General features: G+C 44.4%; 1 protein-coding gene across 1 annotated transcript in view; it reads left to right on the top strand.

Annotated features, from left to right (window-relative positions):
• Positions 1 to 16246, top strand: part of GORASP2 (golgi reassembly stacking protein 2) — a 32710-nt gene extending 16464 nt beyond the window's left edge. Inside the window, exons 3-10 of the mRNA XM_090045488.1 lie at positions 6860 to 7063; positions 7458 to 7544; positions 9529 to 9659; positions 10269 to 10401; positions 10526 to 10649; positions 11125 to 11211; positions 14194 to 14304; positions 15190 to 16246. Of these exons, the coding sequence (XP_089901614.1) occupies positions 6860 to 7063; positions 7458 to 7544; positions 9529 to 9659; positions 10269 to 10401; positions 10526 to 10649; positions 11125 to 11211; positions 14194 to 14304; positions 15190 to 15488 (1176 nt within the window). The 3' untranslated portion in view covers positions 15489 to 16246. The remainder of the gene's footprint in view (positions 1 to 6859; positions 7064 to 7457; positions 7545 to 9528; positions 9660 to 10268; positions 10402 to 10525; positions 10650 to 11124; positions 11212 to 14193; positions 14305 to 15189) is intronic.
• The last annotated feature ends 516 nt before the right edge of the window (positions 16247 to 16762 follow it).

Genomic DNA, 16762 nt, shown 5'->3' with positions numbered 1-16762 from the left:
GGTCCTGTGGGACAAGCAGGGCAAATGGAGCTTGTCATTGAAAAGGTCATGTTCATTCTAGAGCCACTGAAGTGTACTTTTTTATGCTGCTTTGATCCTGCTGCTAGCCCAGCTGGAAGTACACACATGTTCCTCTTAGATCCTGAAGTAGCAGGTGACTGTAGAGAAGGAAAGCTACATGTCCCTGCAAGCTGATGTTGGCGACCGGCATGGACAGCTAGAGACCCTCTGGGTAAAAATTCGTGGGGAATTCGGCACAGGGGACACAACGGTGGGAGTCTACTACAGACCTCCCACTCAAAGTCCCGAGCTTGAACAGGAGTTCGCCCGGGAACTGACTGAGGCCGCTTGCTCCAGGACCTTGGTTGTCACGGGTGACTTCAATTACCCGGACATCTCGTGGGAAGATCACTCAGCTAAATCTGAGCGGGCGCAAAGCTTTCTCTCGTGCGTGGATGACCTCTACCTGACTCAAGAAGTCTATGGGCCAACGAGAGGCAAAGCGCTGCTTGACCTGGTACTGGCTACGGGGGACGACCTAATCGGCGACCTAGTGATCAATGGGAAGCTGGGTGACAGCGACCACGAGCTGATCACCTTCACCATCCGCCGTAAAGCTGGCAAGTCAGTCAGCAACACAGAAGTCCTTGACTTCAGAAAAGCCGACTTTGACAAGCTCAAGAGGCTTGTCGGTCAGGCCCTCGGGGACCGTGACCCCAGGGAGATGGGAGTTCAAGAAGAGTGCTTGCTCCTCAAGGAAGCGATCCTCAGTGCACAAGCTAAATCTATTCCAACACGGAGGAAAGGCAACAAGAAGGCACAGCAGCCCCCCTGGCTCTCCAGAAACCTAGCGGACCTACTGTGGCTAAAAAGGAAAGCCTACAAAGGATGGAGGATGGGATTCACCTCCAAGGAGGATTACTCCGCGCTGGTCCGGTCCTACGGGGACCAAACCAGGAAAGCCAAGGCTGCAACTGAACTCCAACTAGCTTCAGGCATCAAGGACAACAAAAAGTCCTTTTTCAGATATGTGGGGAGCCGGAGGAAAAGCAAAGGCAATGTTGGGCCCCTGCTAAACCAGATGGGGCAACTGACAACTGACGCCCAGGAAAAAGCCAACCTATTAAATAGGTACTTTGCGTCAGTCTTTCATCAGTCACACGGGATGCCCATGCCTGCTGTGGGACAGGGAGATCCGGGTGATGGGGGATCCCCTACCCTCCATCAATGCTGACCTCGTGAAGGAACACCTGGAGAAGCTGGATACCTTCAAGTCAGCCGGCCCTGACAACCTGCACCCCAGGATACTCAAGGAGCTGGCGAGCGTCATAGCCCAGCCCCTGGCACGGATCTTTGAAAACTCCTGGCGCTCTGGTGTAGTGCCCGAAGACTGGAAGAAGGCCAATGTGGTGCCGATCTTCAAGAAAGGGAGGAGAGTGGATCCAGCTAACTACAGCCCATTAGCCTGACTTCTATCCTGGGGAAGATCTTAGAAAAGTTTATTAAGGAGGCCATCCTTGAGGGACTGGCCCAGGCTAACATTCTAAGGGACAGCCAGCACGGGTTTGTTGCGGGTAGGTCTTGTTTGACCAATCTCATTTCCTTCTATGACCAGGTGACCTATCACCTGGACAAGGGAGAAGAGATTGATGTCATATATCTTGACTTCAAAAAAGCTTTTGATCTGGTATCCCATGATCACCTCTTGGCCAAACTGGCCAGTTGTGGCCTTGGCTCCACCACTATCCGCTGGCTGGGAAATTGGCTTCGTGGTCGGACCCAGAGGGTTGTGATTGATGGCAGTCACTCATCATGGTGCCCTGTGACCAGTGGGGTCCCTCAAGGCTCTGTCCTGGGACCCATACTGTTCAACATCTTCATTAACGATGTGGACATTGGAGGCAGGAGTGGGCTGGCCAAGTTCGCCGATGACACCAAACTTTGGGGCAAAGCATCCACACCAGAAGATAGGCGGGTGATCCAGGCTGACCTGGACAAGCTCAGCAAATGGGCAGACGAGAACCTGATGGTGTTTAACACCGAAAAATGCAAGGTTCTCCACCTTGGGAGGAAAAACCTGCAGCACCCTTATAGGCTCGGCAGCGCTACGTTGGTTAGCGCTACAGAAGAAAAAGACTTGGGGGTCATCATTGACCACAAGATGAACATGAGCCTGCAATGCAATGCTGCGGCTAGTAAAGCGACCAAAATGCTGGCGTGCATCCATAGATGCTTCTCGAGCAAATCCCGGGACGTCATTCTCCCCTTGTACTCGGCCTTGGTGAGGCCGCAGCTGGAGTACTGCGTCCAGTTTTGGGCTCCACAATTCAAAAAGGATGTGGAGAAGCTTGAGAGAGTCCAGAGGAGAGCCACGCGCATGATCAGAAGTCAGGAAAACAGATCTTACGATGACAGGCTGAGAGCCATGGGACTCTTTAGCCTGGAAAAGCGCAGGCTCAGGGGTGATCTGATGGCCACCTATAAGTTTATCAGGGGTGACCACCAGGATCTGGGGGAACGTCTGTTCACCAGAGCGCCCCAAGGGATGACGAGGTCGAACGGTCACAAACTCCTGCAAGACCATTTCAGGCTGGACATAAGGAAGAATTTCTTTACTGTCCGAGCCCCCAAGGTCTGGAACAGTCTGCCAGCGGAGGTGGTTCAAGCACCTACATTGAACACCTTCAAGAGTAAATTGGATGCTTATCTTGCTGGGATCCTATGACCCCAGCTGACTTCCTGCCCTTTGGGCAGGGGGCTGGACTCGCTGATCTCCTGAGGTCCCTTCCAGTCCTAATGTCTATGAAATCTATGAAATGTTTCCGAAAGATGATGCGACTCTTCTATGCCTATCTTGTCTTCCATTATCTGTAATGTAAAATAGTGAAACTGCATCTATGCAGACTTGTCAGCAGAGATTTAAAAATTCAGAAGTACTTCAGAGCTCCCATGATCAAAGTGAGGCTCTAATGCTAGGGACAGAAATTAAACATAAATTGGTGTAAGTGATTGGAAACTGGTTCAAATCTGTAATGCAACCTAAGTTCAGTGCACATAAACCACTTTCAAAATGACTGAAGCCAGTTTAAGATAAACCTGGATGGATGTAGTATCAGACTTAACTGATTTAGGTTAAACTGGTTTATTCAACTTCTGTCCCAGATCCCCTCCAGGTGCAAGTTAACCTATAGTTAGTTCCCCAACATCCCAGGATGCTTTGCACCTCACCCAGGAAAGCCCCCTTCATGGGGTGGGCAGGCTAGCTCTCTCCCAGGCTGTTTGCTCTAGCTGAGTAAGGAGGCATGCACTAATGCCCCCCAGCTTCTGGCCTAAGCCACTGCAAGCATGTGGCTGCATTTCAGTGAATGTCTGTTTGCTTGCTTATTGGTTCAATCTGTGCTAACCTGTGAAGACTGAATCAATTCAATGTTGAGCTTCTTGATTGTCTGTACTTAGAGCCATTGCACTAAACACTGGTCCAGTTCCTTCAAAGAATTAGCACCTGAAGCCAGAGTAAACTTGAAGCACCATTATGACAGCTGTCAGAATCGCAAGGTTCATTTTTTTTTAAATAGTTGCCTGTTAAAGTGAAGTGTGAATGTTTTATAGCCTATAGTTAGGATCCTGAAACAGTTTTTGTACATAGTTTCATAGTTAGCAGGGTCAGAAGAGACCTGAGCAGATCATCAAGTCCGACTCCCTGCCATGGCAGGAAAGACTACTGGGGTCAAATGACCCCAGCAAGGTGATTATCTAGCCTTGCCTTAAAGACCCCCAGGGTAGGAGCCAGCACCACTTCCCTTGGAAGTTGGTTCCAGATTCTAGCCGCCATGACAGTGAAGTAGCGCCTCCTGATGTCTAATCTAAATTTACCCTCTGCCAGCTTGTGACCGTTATTTCTAGTCACTCCTGGTGGTGCTTGGGGGAACAGGGACTCCCCCAGTGCCTGTGGTCCCCTCTGACTAGTTGGTAACAGGCCACTAGATCCCCCCTCAGACTTCTCTTGTGGAGGCTGAACAGGTTCAGGTTCCTGAGCCTCTTGTAGGGCCTGCCCTGCTGCCCCCTGATCATGTGAGTGGCCCTCCTCTGGACTCTCTCCGTGTTGTCCACATCCCTCTTGAAGTGCGGCAGCCAGAAGTGGACTCAGTACTCCAGCTGAGGCCTCACCAGTGCCACATAGAGGGGGAGGATCACCTTCTTGGACCTCCTTGAGGTGCATCTGTGGATGGATGACAGGGTACAGTTGGCCTTCCTGACTGCATCCCCATGCTGCTGGCCCATGTTCTTCTTGGCATCAGCGATGACTCCAAGATCCTTTTCTGCCTCTGCACTGACGGAAAGGGAGTTCCCCAGCCTGTAGGTATGGTGCCGGTTGTTCCTCCCCAGGTGTATCACCTTGCACTTGTCAGTGTTGAAACCCATCCTGTTCTCATCCACCCACCCCTGTAACCTGTCTAGGTCCGATTGTAGCCTATTCCTTCCTTCTAGCTTGCCCATATCCCCCCATATCTTAGTGTCATCAGCAAATTTGAACACGGTGCTTTTTACCCCCTCATCCAAGTTGCTGATGAAGATGTTGAACAATGCGGGCTGGGCTGTACTTGTGGGTGCTGCTTGGTTTGGCGATCCAAGGCTTCCTCCACCCTCATCTTCCCCTTCTCCAGCGGGCTTTAAATTAGGCTCGTCAGGGGGAGATCCGCCAACCTAGAAGAGAACACATGCTTACCTTTAGGGGAAAGGTGAAGCCCATCCCATCCAAGCACGTCTCATCGTGATGTGCAGGTTGTTGTCAAGGAAGCCAAAGTCCGCCTCAAGACACCATTCCCAAAGCCGCCAGTTGGTCTCTGTGATGCATGTCTTGTGCTGTCTTCCGTGTCCGCTCACTGGTAGGACGGAAGAGAATACCACCTGTGCACCTATCTCCTTCAGCATGCCCCCCAGAGCGTGGTAGTCCGCCATCAGGTGATCAGGGCTTCTCCTGGCTGCATTATTAGTACCCACATAGATTAGAACCATGGGGTAGTAATCAGTGGGCTGGATCATGGCCTGGATCATCCTTGTCACAAACTGAATCTTTGCTCCGGGTAGCCAGTAGACCTCGTGTGTCGAAGGGTCCTGGCGAAAGATGGGGCCCTCTGTACCTCTCAGGATGGAGTTGTCTATGACGATCACTCGACACTTTCTCCTCTGGGACTGCTTGGCTCCTTTGGCCTGCTCAGATCATGGAGAGTGTGGAGTTGCCTCCTCTCTGGTTGCCTCCTCTCCTTTCTTCTTCTCCAGTGTTTCCAGGGCCTCGTATCTGTTTTCCAGCCTGATTGGAGGAACTGGTACTGTTGTGTTGTGAGCTGTCCTGGTTCTGGAGGTGACCATCTGCCACTCTGCAGTGGAGAGCACCTCCCAAGGTGCTTCTTCCTTGGGTGTGTGGCCCTGCAGGGAAAGGAAATAACCATCAATTCATCCTCCGCCTCCCTGATTCCCCTCGGCCTCCTAACCTCCTCCTGGAGCTCCCTTACCTGCACCTCCAGGGCCCTAAGGTGGGCACCTGCAGGACGGGTGTGGGGGCAACCCCTGCAGGCCAGGGAGTGGGGGGATGCCAGCTCCCCCATGGACTCTGTCTGGGTGGAGGCCTCAGACAAGCCCTGGGTAGGCTGTGCCCCCGGGGCAGGGGCCCTAGCAGCACTCCATGTCGACACCATCGTAGGAGTTACTGTTTATTTATAGCTTAGTGCAGTGCCTTCACCCTGCCCTAGCAGGAGTCTCCTTCGTAGCCCTTCCTGCTCGCCCGCCGGCGCAAACGTAGATGCAAATGCTGGCACGCTTTTACAGAGCGTGCCTATTTGTACACTCTGTTCGTGCGGCACGGCTCCCTACTGGCTCAGCTAAGAGGGATCCAGGGGACTTCCCCTCCGGATCCAGCTCAGCTGTGTCCAGTCCCTTCGCCCACTTACCTCAGGGGGATCAGCTGATGCTCCGCTGCTGCTGCGTCCGCCTCTGCCTCTGGTCAGGTAAGGGGGCACACGTGCATGCAGGACACACGTGTGCCTGGATTCCTCCTCTCCTCCCTGATCCTGGCTCCCGAGTGCCACAGACTTTGATTAGCTCTTTACAACTAGAAAGTCTAGGTTTTGACTACTCATTTTCCATTTTCAGCCCCTATTGTCAACCGTGTAATTAGTTTCGCCAGAAGACTTAAATTTAACAATTGTAGTTTAAATCATGTCAGTTTTGGGTCTAATGATTTTTTTTTTACTATTTCAAAAAGGAAGCTTTCATTTGCAAATTTAAATTGGGGCCAGATTTGTGGCTCTAATATGGCTTTTGAACAAGCAAATAATGCAAGTTAGTGGATTCTTTGCTATAGGAGTATTATTTCACTTGGAAAGTATTTTTAAATGCTTGCTTACTCGCAAGTTTAGAAGGCATTGTTACTTTGCACTTTTGGAGTAAATAAACGCTCCTGATTTTCTCATTAAATAGAGTAACCCTGCAACTGATGTTTTAACCCCCAACCTAAGCAGAAGTACTAAGTAAGAAGATACCATTGTTTAGCAAGCCTAATTACTACAGTATCAAAGCACAAAGATTTAGCTTGGATTGCTTATCTTTTTTTTGCATTTGTGCACATTTAAAATGCAAAATAAATATTACTGTGAGTACAGAAATTCTAAAATTTCACTTCATAGGAAACCTAGTGGAATAGAAAGTTTATAAAATTACAGCAGCTGCTGTGAAATAAATATTTTGAATCTTTGCTATATATTTTCTATAGGTCTTGGAAATGTGAACCTGGCATTACAGAATTGACCATTTGTTGTTGTTAAGCACTAAGCCCAAAGGTTTGTTTTATGTATGTTTCCAGAATAAAGACAATGACACGCTTAAGGATCTGTTGAAAGCAAATGTTGAAAAGCCTGTAAAAATGCTGGTGTACAGTAGCAAGACACTGGAACTGAGAGAAACATCAGTAACTCCGAGTAACATGTGGGGTGGACAGGGCCTGCTGGGAGTGAGCATTCGTTTCTGCAGCTTTGATGGAGCCAATGAAAACGTATGGCATGTGTTGGTATGTAAAGTATCTCAAAGATTTCTCTGACTGCAAAAATGTATTGCTTAAAAGACAATTTTAGCTGAAACTAACAAGCATTCACTCCTCTCTTGGGAACAAAGTGTTTGTGTGTTAGGTGATTCTGTTTCAGTGAAAACATGCATTCGGGGAATATTATCATATCTTACATTTCTGTGCATTGTGTTGTAATAGGAATTTTGAATGTTTTGTGGTATCTTAATAGGATGGAAATAACATAGGAGTTTAATTAGACATTTTCTGTTTTGTGTTTTTTAAATCCAGTCCATTTACCAGGCACCTTGATTCCTTTAGCCCAAAGTGTGGGGGGGGGGTTACTTTTTTCTAAAACGAGGAAAATATTTAACTTTGTGACTTCATATCTTGAAACTAGGAAGTAGAACCAAATTCTCCTGCTGCTCTAGCTGGTCTTCGGCCCCATAGTGACTATATCATTGGAGCAGACACAGTCATGAATGAGGTATTTATACATGAACTTTGAATTACATTTACTTAAATCATAGGCATAGAATGCATGGGGGCCCTCCTTGGGAAGAGTCCCACCTTTCCCTAATTGGGTGGGGCAATTCCAAAATGGGAACATCATGTCCTGGTTCTGACCTGTATGATTCTGGGACTGCATTTGTCCCAGATTCACAATATTATGCAGGGACTTGGGTTTTCTATTCACCATGAAAAAATGTGGGAAACAACTGATTTCCCCTTGCAGGCTGGCAGAGTTCTAGCCTGCAAGGGGCTGCAGGATGCAGGGGGCACCACGTGCACATTTGCACGCACCCACATGTATGTGGCTGGGAATTCAGCCCCAGGCAGCAGTGAAAAGCAGCTCCTCTGGCTGCCTCCAGAGAAGTTGCAGGGGTGGGGGGAGCAGGGGGGTCAGAAGTTGAGGGAGGGAGTGAGGCAGGGGATAGGCCTGGGGACACTGCCCAGGTGGGGCGGTGCATGGGGCCTGGAACTAGGGTGGGGAGCAGGACAGCCACAGGAGACTTGTCCATAAGTGATGGGGAGAAGGGTAGCCAGCTCCCTGCCACTGTGTGCACCCCCAAAGAGGGGGACGGTGGGGCATATGCCCCTCAGATTTCGCACCCACATGTATGTGGCTGGGAATTCAGCCCCAGGCAGCAGTGAAAAGCAGCTCCTCTGGCTGCCTCCAGAGAAGTTGCAGGGGTGGGGGGAGCAGGGGGGTCAGAAGTTGAGGGAGGGAGTGAGGCAGGGGATAGGCCTGGGGACACTGCCCAGGTGGGGCGGTGCATGGGGCTTGGAACTAGGGTGGGGAGCAGGACAGCCACAGGAGCCTTGTCCATAAGTGATGGGGAGAAGGGTAGCCAGCTCCCTGCCACTGTGTGCACCCCCAGAGAGGAGGACGATGGGGCATATGCCCTTCAGATTTGTGCATGGGACAGGGTGGATACAGGCTATCTGAAGCGGGCTCTGGGCTCCCCAGACTGCTTTCCTTCCCTTGGGAGCCTCACGCCACCCATGCCGCATCCAGCAAAAATTAAGGTTAGTGCCAATGACTGAAATATTAGAATGGCCTCAGTGTTATATTAACCCCCATATTTCCTTTTGTCCAATGCTAACAGTAAACTGCCACTTGGGGAGAGGAGCTCTGACACTGAGTGCCTGCCCTTTTAGAGTACACACACAGCTGGTGTTCAGAGCACTACATAAAGGTCCCTCATACAGTCAAATGGGATTAGTATACAATTAGTTGGGAAGCTTTATTAATAACCAGTATTAAAAGTCAAATCTGCGCACTTATTTTTGTAGTTAACTTTAATATGTAGTTTGAGGTGTCTTACCAGATGTAGAAGCTAACTTATCTTTGAGTCTGATGTAGATAACAAAACAATACTGCATGTTAAACTTTGCTGTAGGTGATAAAGTTTCAGGGTTGCACTAAATGTCTCCTAAATGCCATGCTGTATAGCAGGGATGTCAAACTTATGTGGCCCTGCAGGCTAGATGAGTGCAATGGGGTTGGACCACAGACTGTCATGTCCAGGGCCCTCCCCCTTCCCCAGCATACCTGATCTGGCAGCCACTGGCCAGTTTGGAACGTGGGCTGTGTGGGGTATGTATCCTGGAGCGGCTGGAGTGGGCACCACAGTGCAGTCTGGCCAGAGCAGAAGCCTCTGGATCAGGTATGCTGGGGAGGAATAGGTGAAGAGCTCTCATTCAGCCCGTGGATCAACCTTAAGCCAGGGTCATGTGCTGTTGTTCCTGTGGGTCCGATCAGACCCAGGGACAGCACTGGGGACTGGATGGTGGGGCTTTGTGGGCCAGATCCAGCACATGGGCTATATATTTAGCACTTGTGCTCTGCAGGATTGAGGGCAATAAGATGCCAGTCTCCATGATTTTAGGTATACTAAAATTACAATGCAAAAAAAAAAAAACCCAAACCCCCCCGATTTTGAAATATTCCTGTGTTTACATTGCAGTCTGAAGATCTCTTCTCCCTTATCGAAACACATGAAGCAAAACCATTAAAACTTTATGTGTACAACACAGATACAGATAATTGTCGGGAGGTGGTGATTACTCCAAATTCTTCCTGGGGTGGGGAAGGCAGGTAAGATTATTTAATGAAACAGAAGATCATAATGTTTACAGCAGTACTTATCTCAGTTATAAATAGGGATCTATTAGGTTTGATTTTTGTACAATCATAATGAGAGTTATTGGCTCAAGTATTCCTGCTAATAAGAAAAATTATATGCTGATCATTTTAAGGTCTGTTTTAGTTTTGGCCTGTGGAGTTTTTTTTGTTTGTTTTGGGGTTTTTTGTTGGGTTTTTGTTTTGGGTTTTTTCAGCTAAACACAAAAATCAACTAATTAAAAATGAACAAAACATCAAGTCTTACTTCTGAGCAATTTTGAAATTGTAGTTATGCTGTAATGCACTGTTAAAGATGAGTCTAGTAAATAAGAGATGTTTGCAAGTGACATGCATGGGTGCTACTTCTGTCTAGTTAACATTAGTACAAAAAGCTTTATTTTTCACTCAACTCTAAATACGTTTTATAGCGCAAGACTTGTGTTTTTAGGAGTGAAAGAAGTGGTTCCTTTCCACTGAGGCAAGTTCATTGTTAAATTTGTTGTTGTGGGGTCCACAGTGATAATATGACTTAAGTTCAGACTGGCTTGTCAGTCTAATTTTTAAATGTTCATATTTTAAAAGCCTAGGCTGTGGCATTGGCTATGGGTATTTACATCGGATACCTACACGTCCTTTTGAAGAGGGAAAGAAAATTTCTCTTCCAGGACAGTTGCCAAGTGCACCTATCAGCCCACTTAAAGATGGTTTTACAGAGGTAAGTTTTAATGATTTCTGTGGCTTGATTAAGTGGTTACTGAAGTAGAGCAACATTTATACTTTCATCATGGATTACAGTGAAAACAAAAATACAAGCACTAAGACTTGTCTGTTTTGGTAAGGTTCAGTTGTCTTCAGTTAATCCTCCACCGACAATACCACCTGGAACAGTAGGACTTGAACAGAGTCTGTCAGGACTATCCATTAGTTCAACTCCTACCACTATCAGCACTGTACTCAATACAGGTATGTATAAAAATAGTTCCCTACTGAAATGCATTAATACTTTGTTGATTTTCTGTCATTCAGAAATATGTATTTCTCAGTTAATTTTCTAGAAAAAAGCTGTTCATAGAAATGTCATATGATTTGTAGATATCTTCCCTTTGTTCTCCCCCAAAATTATTTTCTGGTAATCAGGGCCAAATGCATTTAACATCAGAGTCCTTTGGGGAAATGTTGTATTATTTTTTTTGCCTGAAGATGAGGGGCTCCAAACTAGTTGACATCCTGGGTTCAAAGTTGCTTGTATCACATATCTTACAAAAGTGGCACAAATTGATGTAGAATAAAAGGTGAAGAAGAGAATTATATGAATCTTTGTTCCCCACCCCACCTCCCGATTCTCCTGTTACCTGTCCTTTGCGACATGGGATAAAATGATGCGTACATAGAAATGGTATAATAGAAATTATGGTATATAATTTGTATATTTCACTAGGTGTCCCAACAGTACCATTACTGTCACCACAAGTCAGTCAGTCCATCCCTTCAGTGCCATCAGTTAATCCAGCGACGACATTACCAGGTAATGACATTAAACATATCAAATAACCTTATGTAGTATAAAATGTTGGAAAGGAAAGGGAGGTTTGTCTCTTCTGGCTCAATTAATAAGAAAATAAAATGCTTTGTCATGATGTGTTCTATGTGCTTTAAGGCGCATATGCGGGCAGTAAGCATGATTTATCCAGATAGATAAATATATGCACACACGCAGGGATATATATAGATGGCCAATGAAAAATGATTCCCTACTAACATATCAATTAACATATCACCTGATGTAATCCATACGTTCTCAAGCAATAGGATTTTCACAGCCTAGAAAGTCCTTACTGTCAGAACCCTTTCCTGATACCCTATCAACATTTTACCTGCATTCTTCATTATATACCCACATGTAACAACTGAATTGTCTTCCTTCTTGGTATTTAAAACCTTTCAGGTTTTAAAAATTATGTTCTTTAGCTGCCATTTAATGCTTGAACTCCAAGTGTTTCTTCATGCCAAGTCAGATCTTTCATTTTTTGACCTTTTTTTGGTCAACTCTTGGAAGTTAGGGGTAGGACTGCTACATGCAAGACAGGCTGAGAAGCCACTCTCCCCTTGGTGTTTAGAGGGCAACTAAAATGATGGAGAGCATCTAAACTGCTACCCCTGAACTACTGATGGATCTGGGGCTAAGATACCTGTGCTGTTAGCAGAGTTTATCACAAATATTGCTATATGCGATAGCTAAACGCACAACACAGGGAAGCTTTCTGGCTTCAGAAGAGACAAAGGTATGGCGTGAACTTGGAAGTGTTCTTTCTATGAGCTATGCTGACTCATGTCATGTGTTTGATCATCTTGTAATCTCTTGTGTTGCAGCATGCTGTATGTGCTTAGCCTATACATGAATACATATACAGTAAAAGTTCTGTTATCTGACATCTTATCTTACAAGCTGGTATACTCCACTAACCAGCATGCTGCTTGTAAGATAAAGTGAAATCAAAAGTGCCCACCACGGCACTTCCGGTTTCTCCGAGCCCCCATGGCTCAGAGCAAAGCAGCCTGAGCTGCTGAGCCCCCATGGCCCGGGGGCATAACAGGCTGTGCGGGGCCTGTCTCCCTGTCCCATGGGTGGGCCCCACGGGAGGGGCGGCGATGCTGTGAGAGGGGTGAAGGGACACCACAGAAGCAGTGGCTGGGGCCGCTCAATTAACCAGCATATTTTGTTATCTGGCATCCCCCATTCCCAGGGGATGCCGAATAACAAAGCTTTTACTGCATACTGTATACTTGCACTGAATTAGCTTATTCATTATAATAAAATTCTGCATATGGTTAAGGGAATAGTTTAGCAGTTGATTTTGTTAGTCATTCTAGCATGAATCATTGCAAAAGAACCCCACAGTTCATTGCTTAGCTGATGTAGAACTATCCATTAAGCTATCTCCCATAAAATGTGTAGTTTTGATTTCATTATATTTAACATTTTGGAATTCCTATACTTACAGTGGCAGACCAGCTGTATTTCCACAGAGTATTAATTTAACAGTGATTTTTTTTTTTTTTTTAAACGCATCCTGCTGCATTAAAATGTTTTTATTTCCTCAGGTTAATAAACCACTTGAGTCTTTGTATTCTGAAATAAGGTTTTGACAGGTTTGATAGACAATGTGTGACTTGTGGTAAATTCTGTCCTACTTTTGGTATAAGATGCAGTTGTGAATCCTGGAATATAAGAGAAGTTATAATTTATTTTTACCTGCTGATAAAGCTCACAAATTTTGAAGACTTGCTGTAACTAAAAAAAAATAACTAAAGGCAAAGTATCTCAATATAGGAGAAAAGTGTAATAGAGCAAAGTGCTTGTGTAGAATTCACAAATCCTAAATACCTGTACTACAAAGTTAAAATGTTAAACCACTAAAAAGTGTAGTTTTTATTAAATAAAAGAGTATGAACATTAATTACCCTGTCAACTTGTGCTCCCAAAACAGTGTAAGCGTGATTTTGAAAACAACAGGAGAACTGCTTCTATATAAATGCTTGTACTAGTGAAACTGTAAAAACAAACAAAAAAACCCTATAAAAACTATTTTGCAGCTAAAAATAGGCTTTACTGTTATGAGTGTCCTATGTAAAAGTCACACTAATCTTAGCTTATAGTTGAAAAGAAAACTGTCTTTGTAAATTGGAGAGAGTCTATCCCTTTTTAATTGCTTAATAACTTATTTATGAGGCTAGTACTTCTTATATCTTTTTTTTTTTTATTAAAAACATCTGTTTAATAGGAACAGTGGAAGGAAAGACCCAAATAAGTTTTTGTTGCTACAGCAGTAACTTGTTTCAGTACTAGGCCTCATTGAGAGAAATACTTTGCACAGGAATATGGATCTTGTTCCAAATATCCTTCACTCTTTGGGAAGAAAATGAGAGATGGAATACAAAAGTAGACAGGGTTTAAATTACAGAACAGCATGGGAATAAATATGCCATGTTAATGCAATTGTTATACTGTGTGTATAACCCTTGACTCTGCAAATTATTTTAAAGGTTTCTCTAATTTCTGAATATCATGTATATTTGACTGCAGCCTTTTCTGGTTTTGTTTTTAAAGCAAATGGTAGCACCTGCAATTGTGTTAATTATATGTAACAAATTTGTGCTACTTTTCTAATTAGCTCACGCAGATAATGTTTGAGAGCACAAAAGTGCAACATAGATCCATAGATGTTTAGTTCAGCTCTTTTTTTGTTTATTCTGGGAATTAAGCCATTGAATACAAAATGTTTTCTTTGGGGTAAAATAGAAATGGGAACAGTACTTTATCTAGCCCTAACTCCTGATATTACTACATTTTGGGTAAGCACCTTTCAACAGGAGTCAAAAATTTGAGTTTCACTTTACAAATGGAATAGCAGGTAACAATCATACTAAAGGAATTATGAAAGAATATTTAAATTATTTGGCACTCACTCTTGACGTTTATAATTTGTCTGTCCCTTTTGAATTTTAGGTCTGATGCCATTACCAGCTGGACTTCCCAATTTAGCCAATCTGCCCAATCTTAATTTACCTGCACAGCACATAATTCCTGGCGCAGGATTGTCAGACATCATACAGCCTGGTAGGCCTCTTACTGCTTTCAGCATTACAACTATTAAACTTTTGCAGACCTATGAAAGTGTACATACAGCTTAAAGCTGACTAGATGCTTGGTTTTGTAAAAATGTGGAACCTATATGTTCATGGGTGTAGTTTTGCAGAGCATGAGATGAGTCTTTGAGTGAGCTTAGAGGTGAATAGGTGTAGTGCCCCCATTGTTCAGCAGTAAGCAATTCTGTTTAGTTATGGAATGTCCCAAGATAATCCACTCCAATCTAATCTTCCTGGTCTCAGGTGTCTGGATATGGGTTTTTTCTTTGTTCTGATTTATGGTCTTCAAAAATACTTTGTTATGAAAATTAGGGGCATGTATATAGTTATGTGGGAGGGCACAGTGAAAGACACTGTTCATATTTTCTGTATAGTAGACGGAGAGATCGAAACCACCTGATTAAATGCCAAAAAGTACTGACTAACTCCATATTGATGGCCCTGGATAAAACTGCTTGCTCAGTATGTATTTTCAGTAACCAAGAAAATTGGAAGCTTAAGCAGAATAAGGATTCTGTTGAGTTCTTGCTTCTGCCAGTTTCAACTTGTGTGGGAAAAGTCTCATTAGTAGTACAAATACATTAAAAAAAATATACACTGTGGTATATATAGGCTGGTTACCTCAGAGTCTATGGTCATTAACACTTTTATCCACAGACTTTTTGATTTCCAGTATATACTTAAGGTTTTGAAACTAGCCTTCTGAGTTGCTTTTGAGTCTACATTTCAATTGTGCTTCCATAGAGTGCAGTGTGAGCAGAACAATAGCTCATAATAGACAAGAGAATAGGCAAGGAAAAACTTCACCTTTTTGTTTTAAAGTGGTGTGTGACTTCAGTTTATTTTTTATTTCTAGGTTTGCCACCCCTTTCTTCCATGCCTCCTCTCAATCTATCTGGGATAACAATGCCACCTGAATTACTTCCACAGTTCCCTTTGATCACAGATGTATCTACTCCACCTACAGATCTGCTTTCCTCTATCACTCAAGCAGTTGACCCTGGCACTACTGTAAGCACAGAACAAACCTCTCTATTCACTTTAGATACTAGTACCCCTACTTCTAAGGTGACAACTGCTGACAGATTAAATGAATCCACTACAATCAGTGAGAAAACAACTGGGGTCACAGATGTACATGCTTCTGAATCATAACTCCTGGTCATTCTGTTGGATTGGCTTGGTATTTATTTAGCCATCGGATGCATATCTGAAGATGCAAGCTGTCATTAATTTCATACTAGTTTGTACTTTATCTGTAGCAGTCCTGTAAATAATACTGAGGCTATAATAAATTAAAGGAAATGGGATTTATACTGTGTGCTTGGTGGGAGGGGAGGAAGAGTGTGTGTACTTAAAAGTAAAGGTAGTAAACAGACTTCCTCTGCCAAACTTGGAGGTGTTTTTAATACAGGCTGACAGCTCTAGTCTGCTAAGCCTCTCCTTGCTTATGATTTCCAACTTTGCTTCTCTTAGAAATGAAGCAGATCTTATGTGTGACGTTGATAAATTGCATTTCTCATCCTTGGCCAGAATGAGAACCCCATTACTACAATGGGGGTGAAAGTGTTTATTTCTGTCTGAGTTGTAAATTTTAGCATTACAGAACTTCCAACTAAAGATGTTTTATTAAAGTTGCTGAATGACCTGTTAACTGAGCATCTTTTTATTCAGCTTGTATACAGATCTTTATTTTAAGCTCCTAAGAAAAATACTCAATGTTTTGTAACTGCTGCTACATTGCTGCACAAGCCCACTGTAACATGGCATTTGGACGGAAATAAAGGAAATGTTAACTGTTGAACAAAGTTTTAAACTAGAAGTTGGCACTTTGTGAGTATTATAAGATACGTCAATGCAGAAAACACGTAGCAATAAATTCCTGGAATTTTATCCTATGTGTGACAAAAATAGCACGTTTATTTGCTTGCTTTATTTAAAAAAAAACCTGTAAGTCCACCATTTTTGGCCCAGAAATTGTTTTCTAACTGCAAAGGAAATATGGATATGAAGGAGATGAACCATATTTGTAAGTGGAATGCATGGCTGATGATCCCTACATCTAAATGTAACAATGAGTCGCATTCACTGACTGGTCTGTATGGAGCACAACTTGTCTTTCATTTGCTGCTCATCTTGCTCATTTTACATGAGTGGCTTCATCCCAGAACACTTTCTGAGTGCAGCAGGATTACTAGGGGAGCACCAATAAAGATATTTTGGGCTGATACCGAGGTCCATATTGGCCAATACCAATCTAATTGCTGATATAGACCCTGGCAGCTTGGAGAGCATTGTCTGGCTGGTAAGTCTTTAAGGGGGAAGGGGTATGGGGGGGGTGTAGATTGAGGGAGGGAGTGAGGGCTGGGGCAGGCACTGCACAGCCGAGTGGGGCAGGGTGCAGGATGGATCTGGTGACCTGTCCAGGG

Source organism: Crocodylus siamensis, chromosome 4, assembly GCF_052110815.1.
Source record: "Crocodylus siamensis isolate JL-2025a chromosome 4, ASM5211081v1, whole genome shotgun sequence".
Taxonomy (NCBI): domain Eukaryota; kingdom Metazoa; phylum Chordata; order Crocodylia; family Crocodylidae; genus Crocodylus; species Crocodylus siamensis.
The sequence above is the reverse complement of the archived record's forward strand: the minus strand, read 5'-3'. Positions and strand labels throughout refer to the sequence as shown.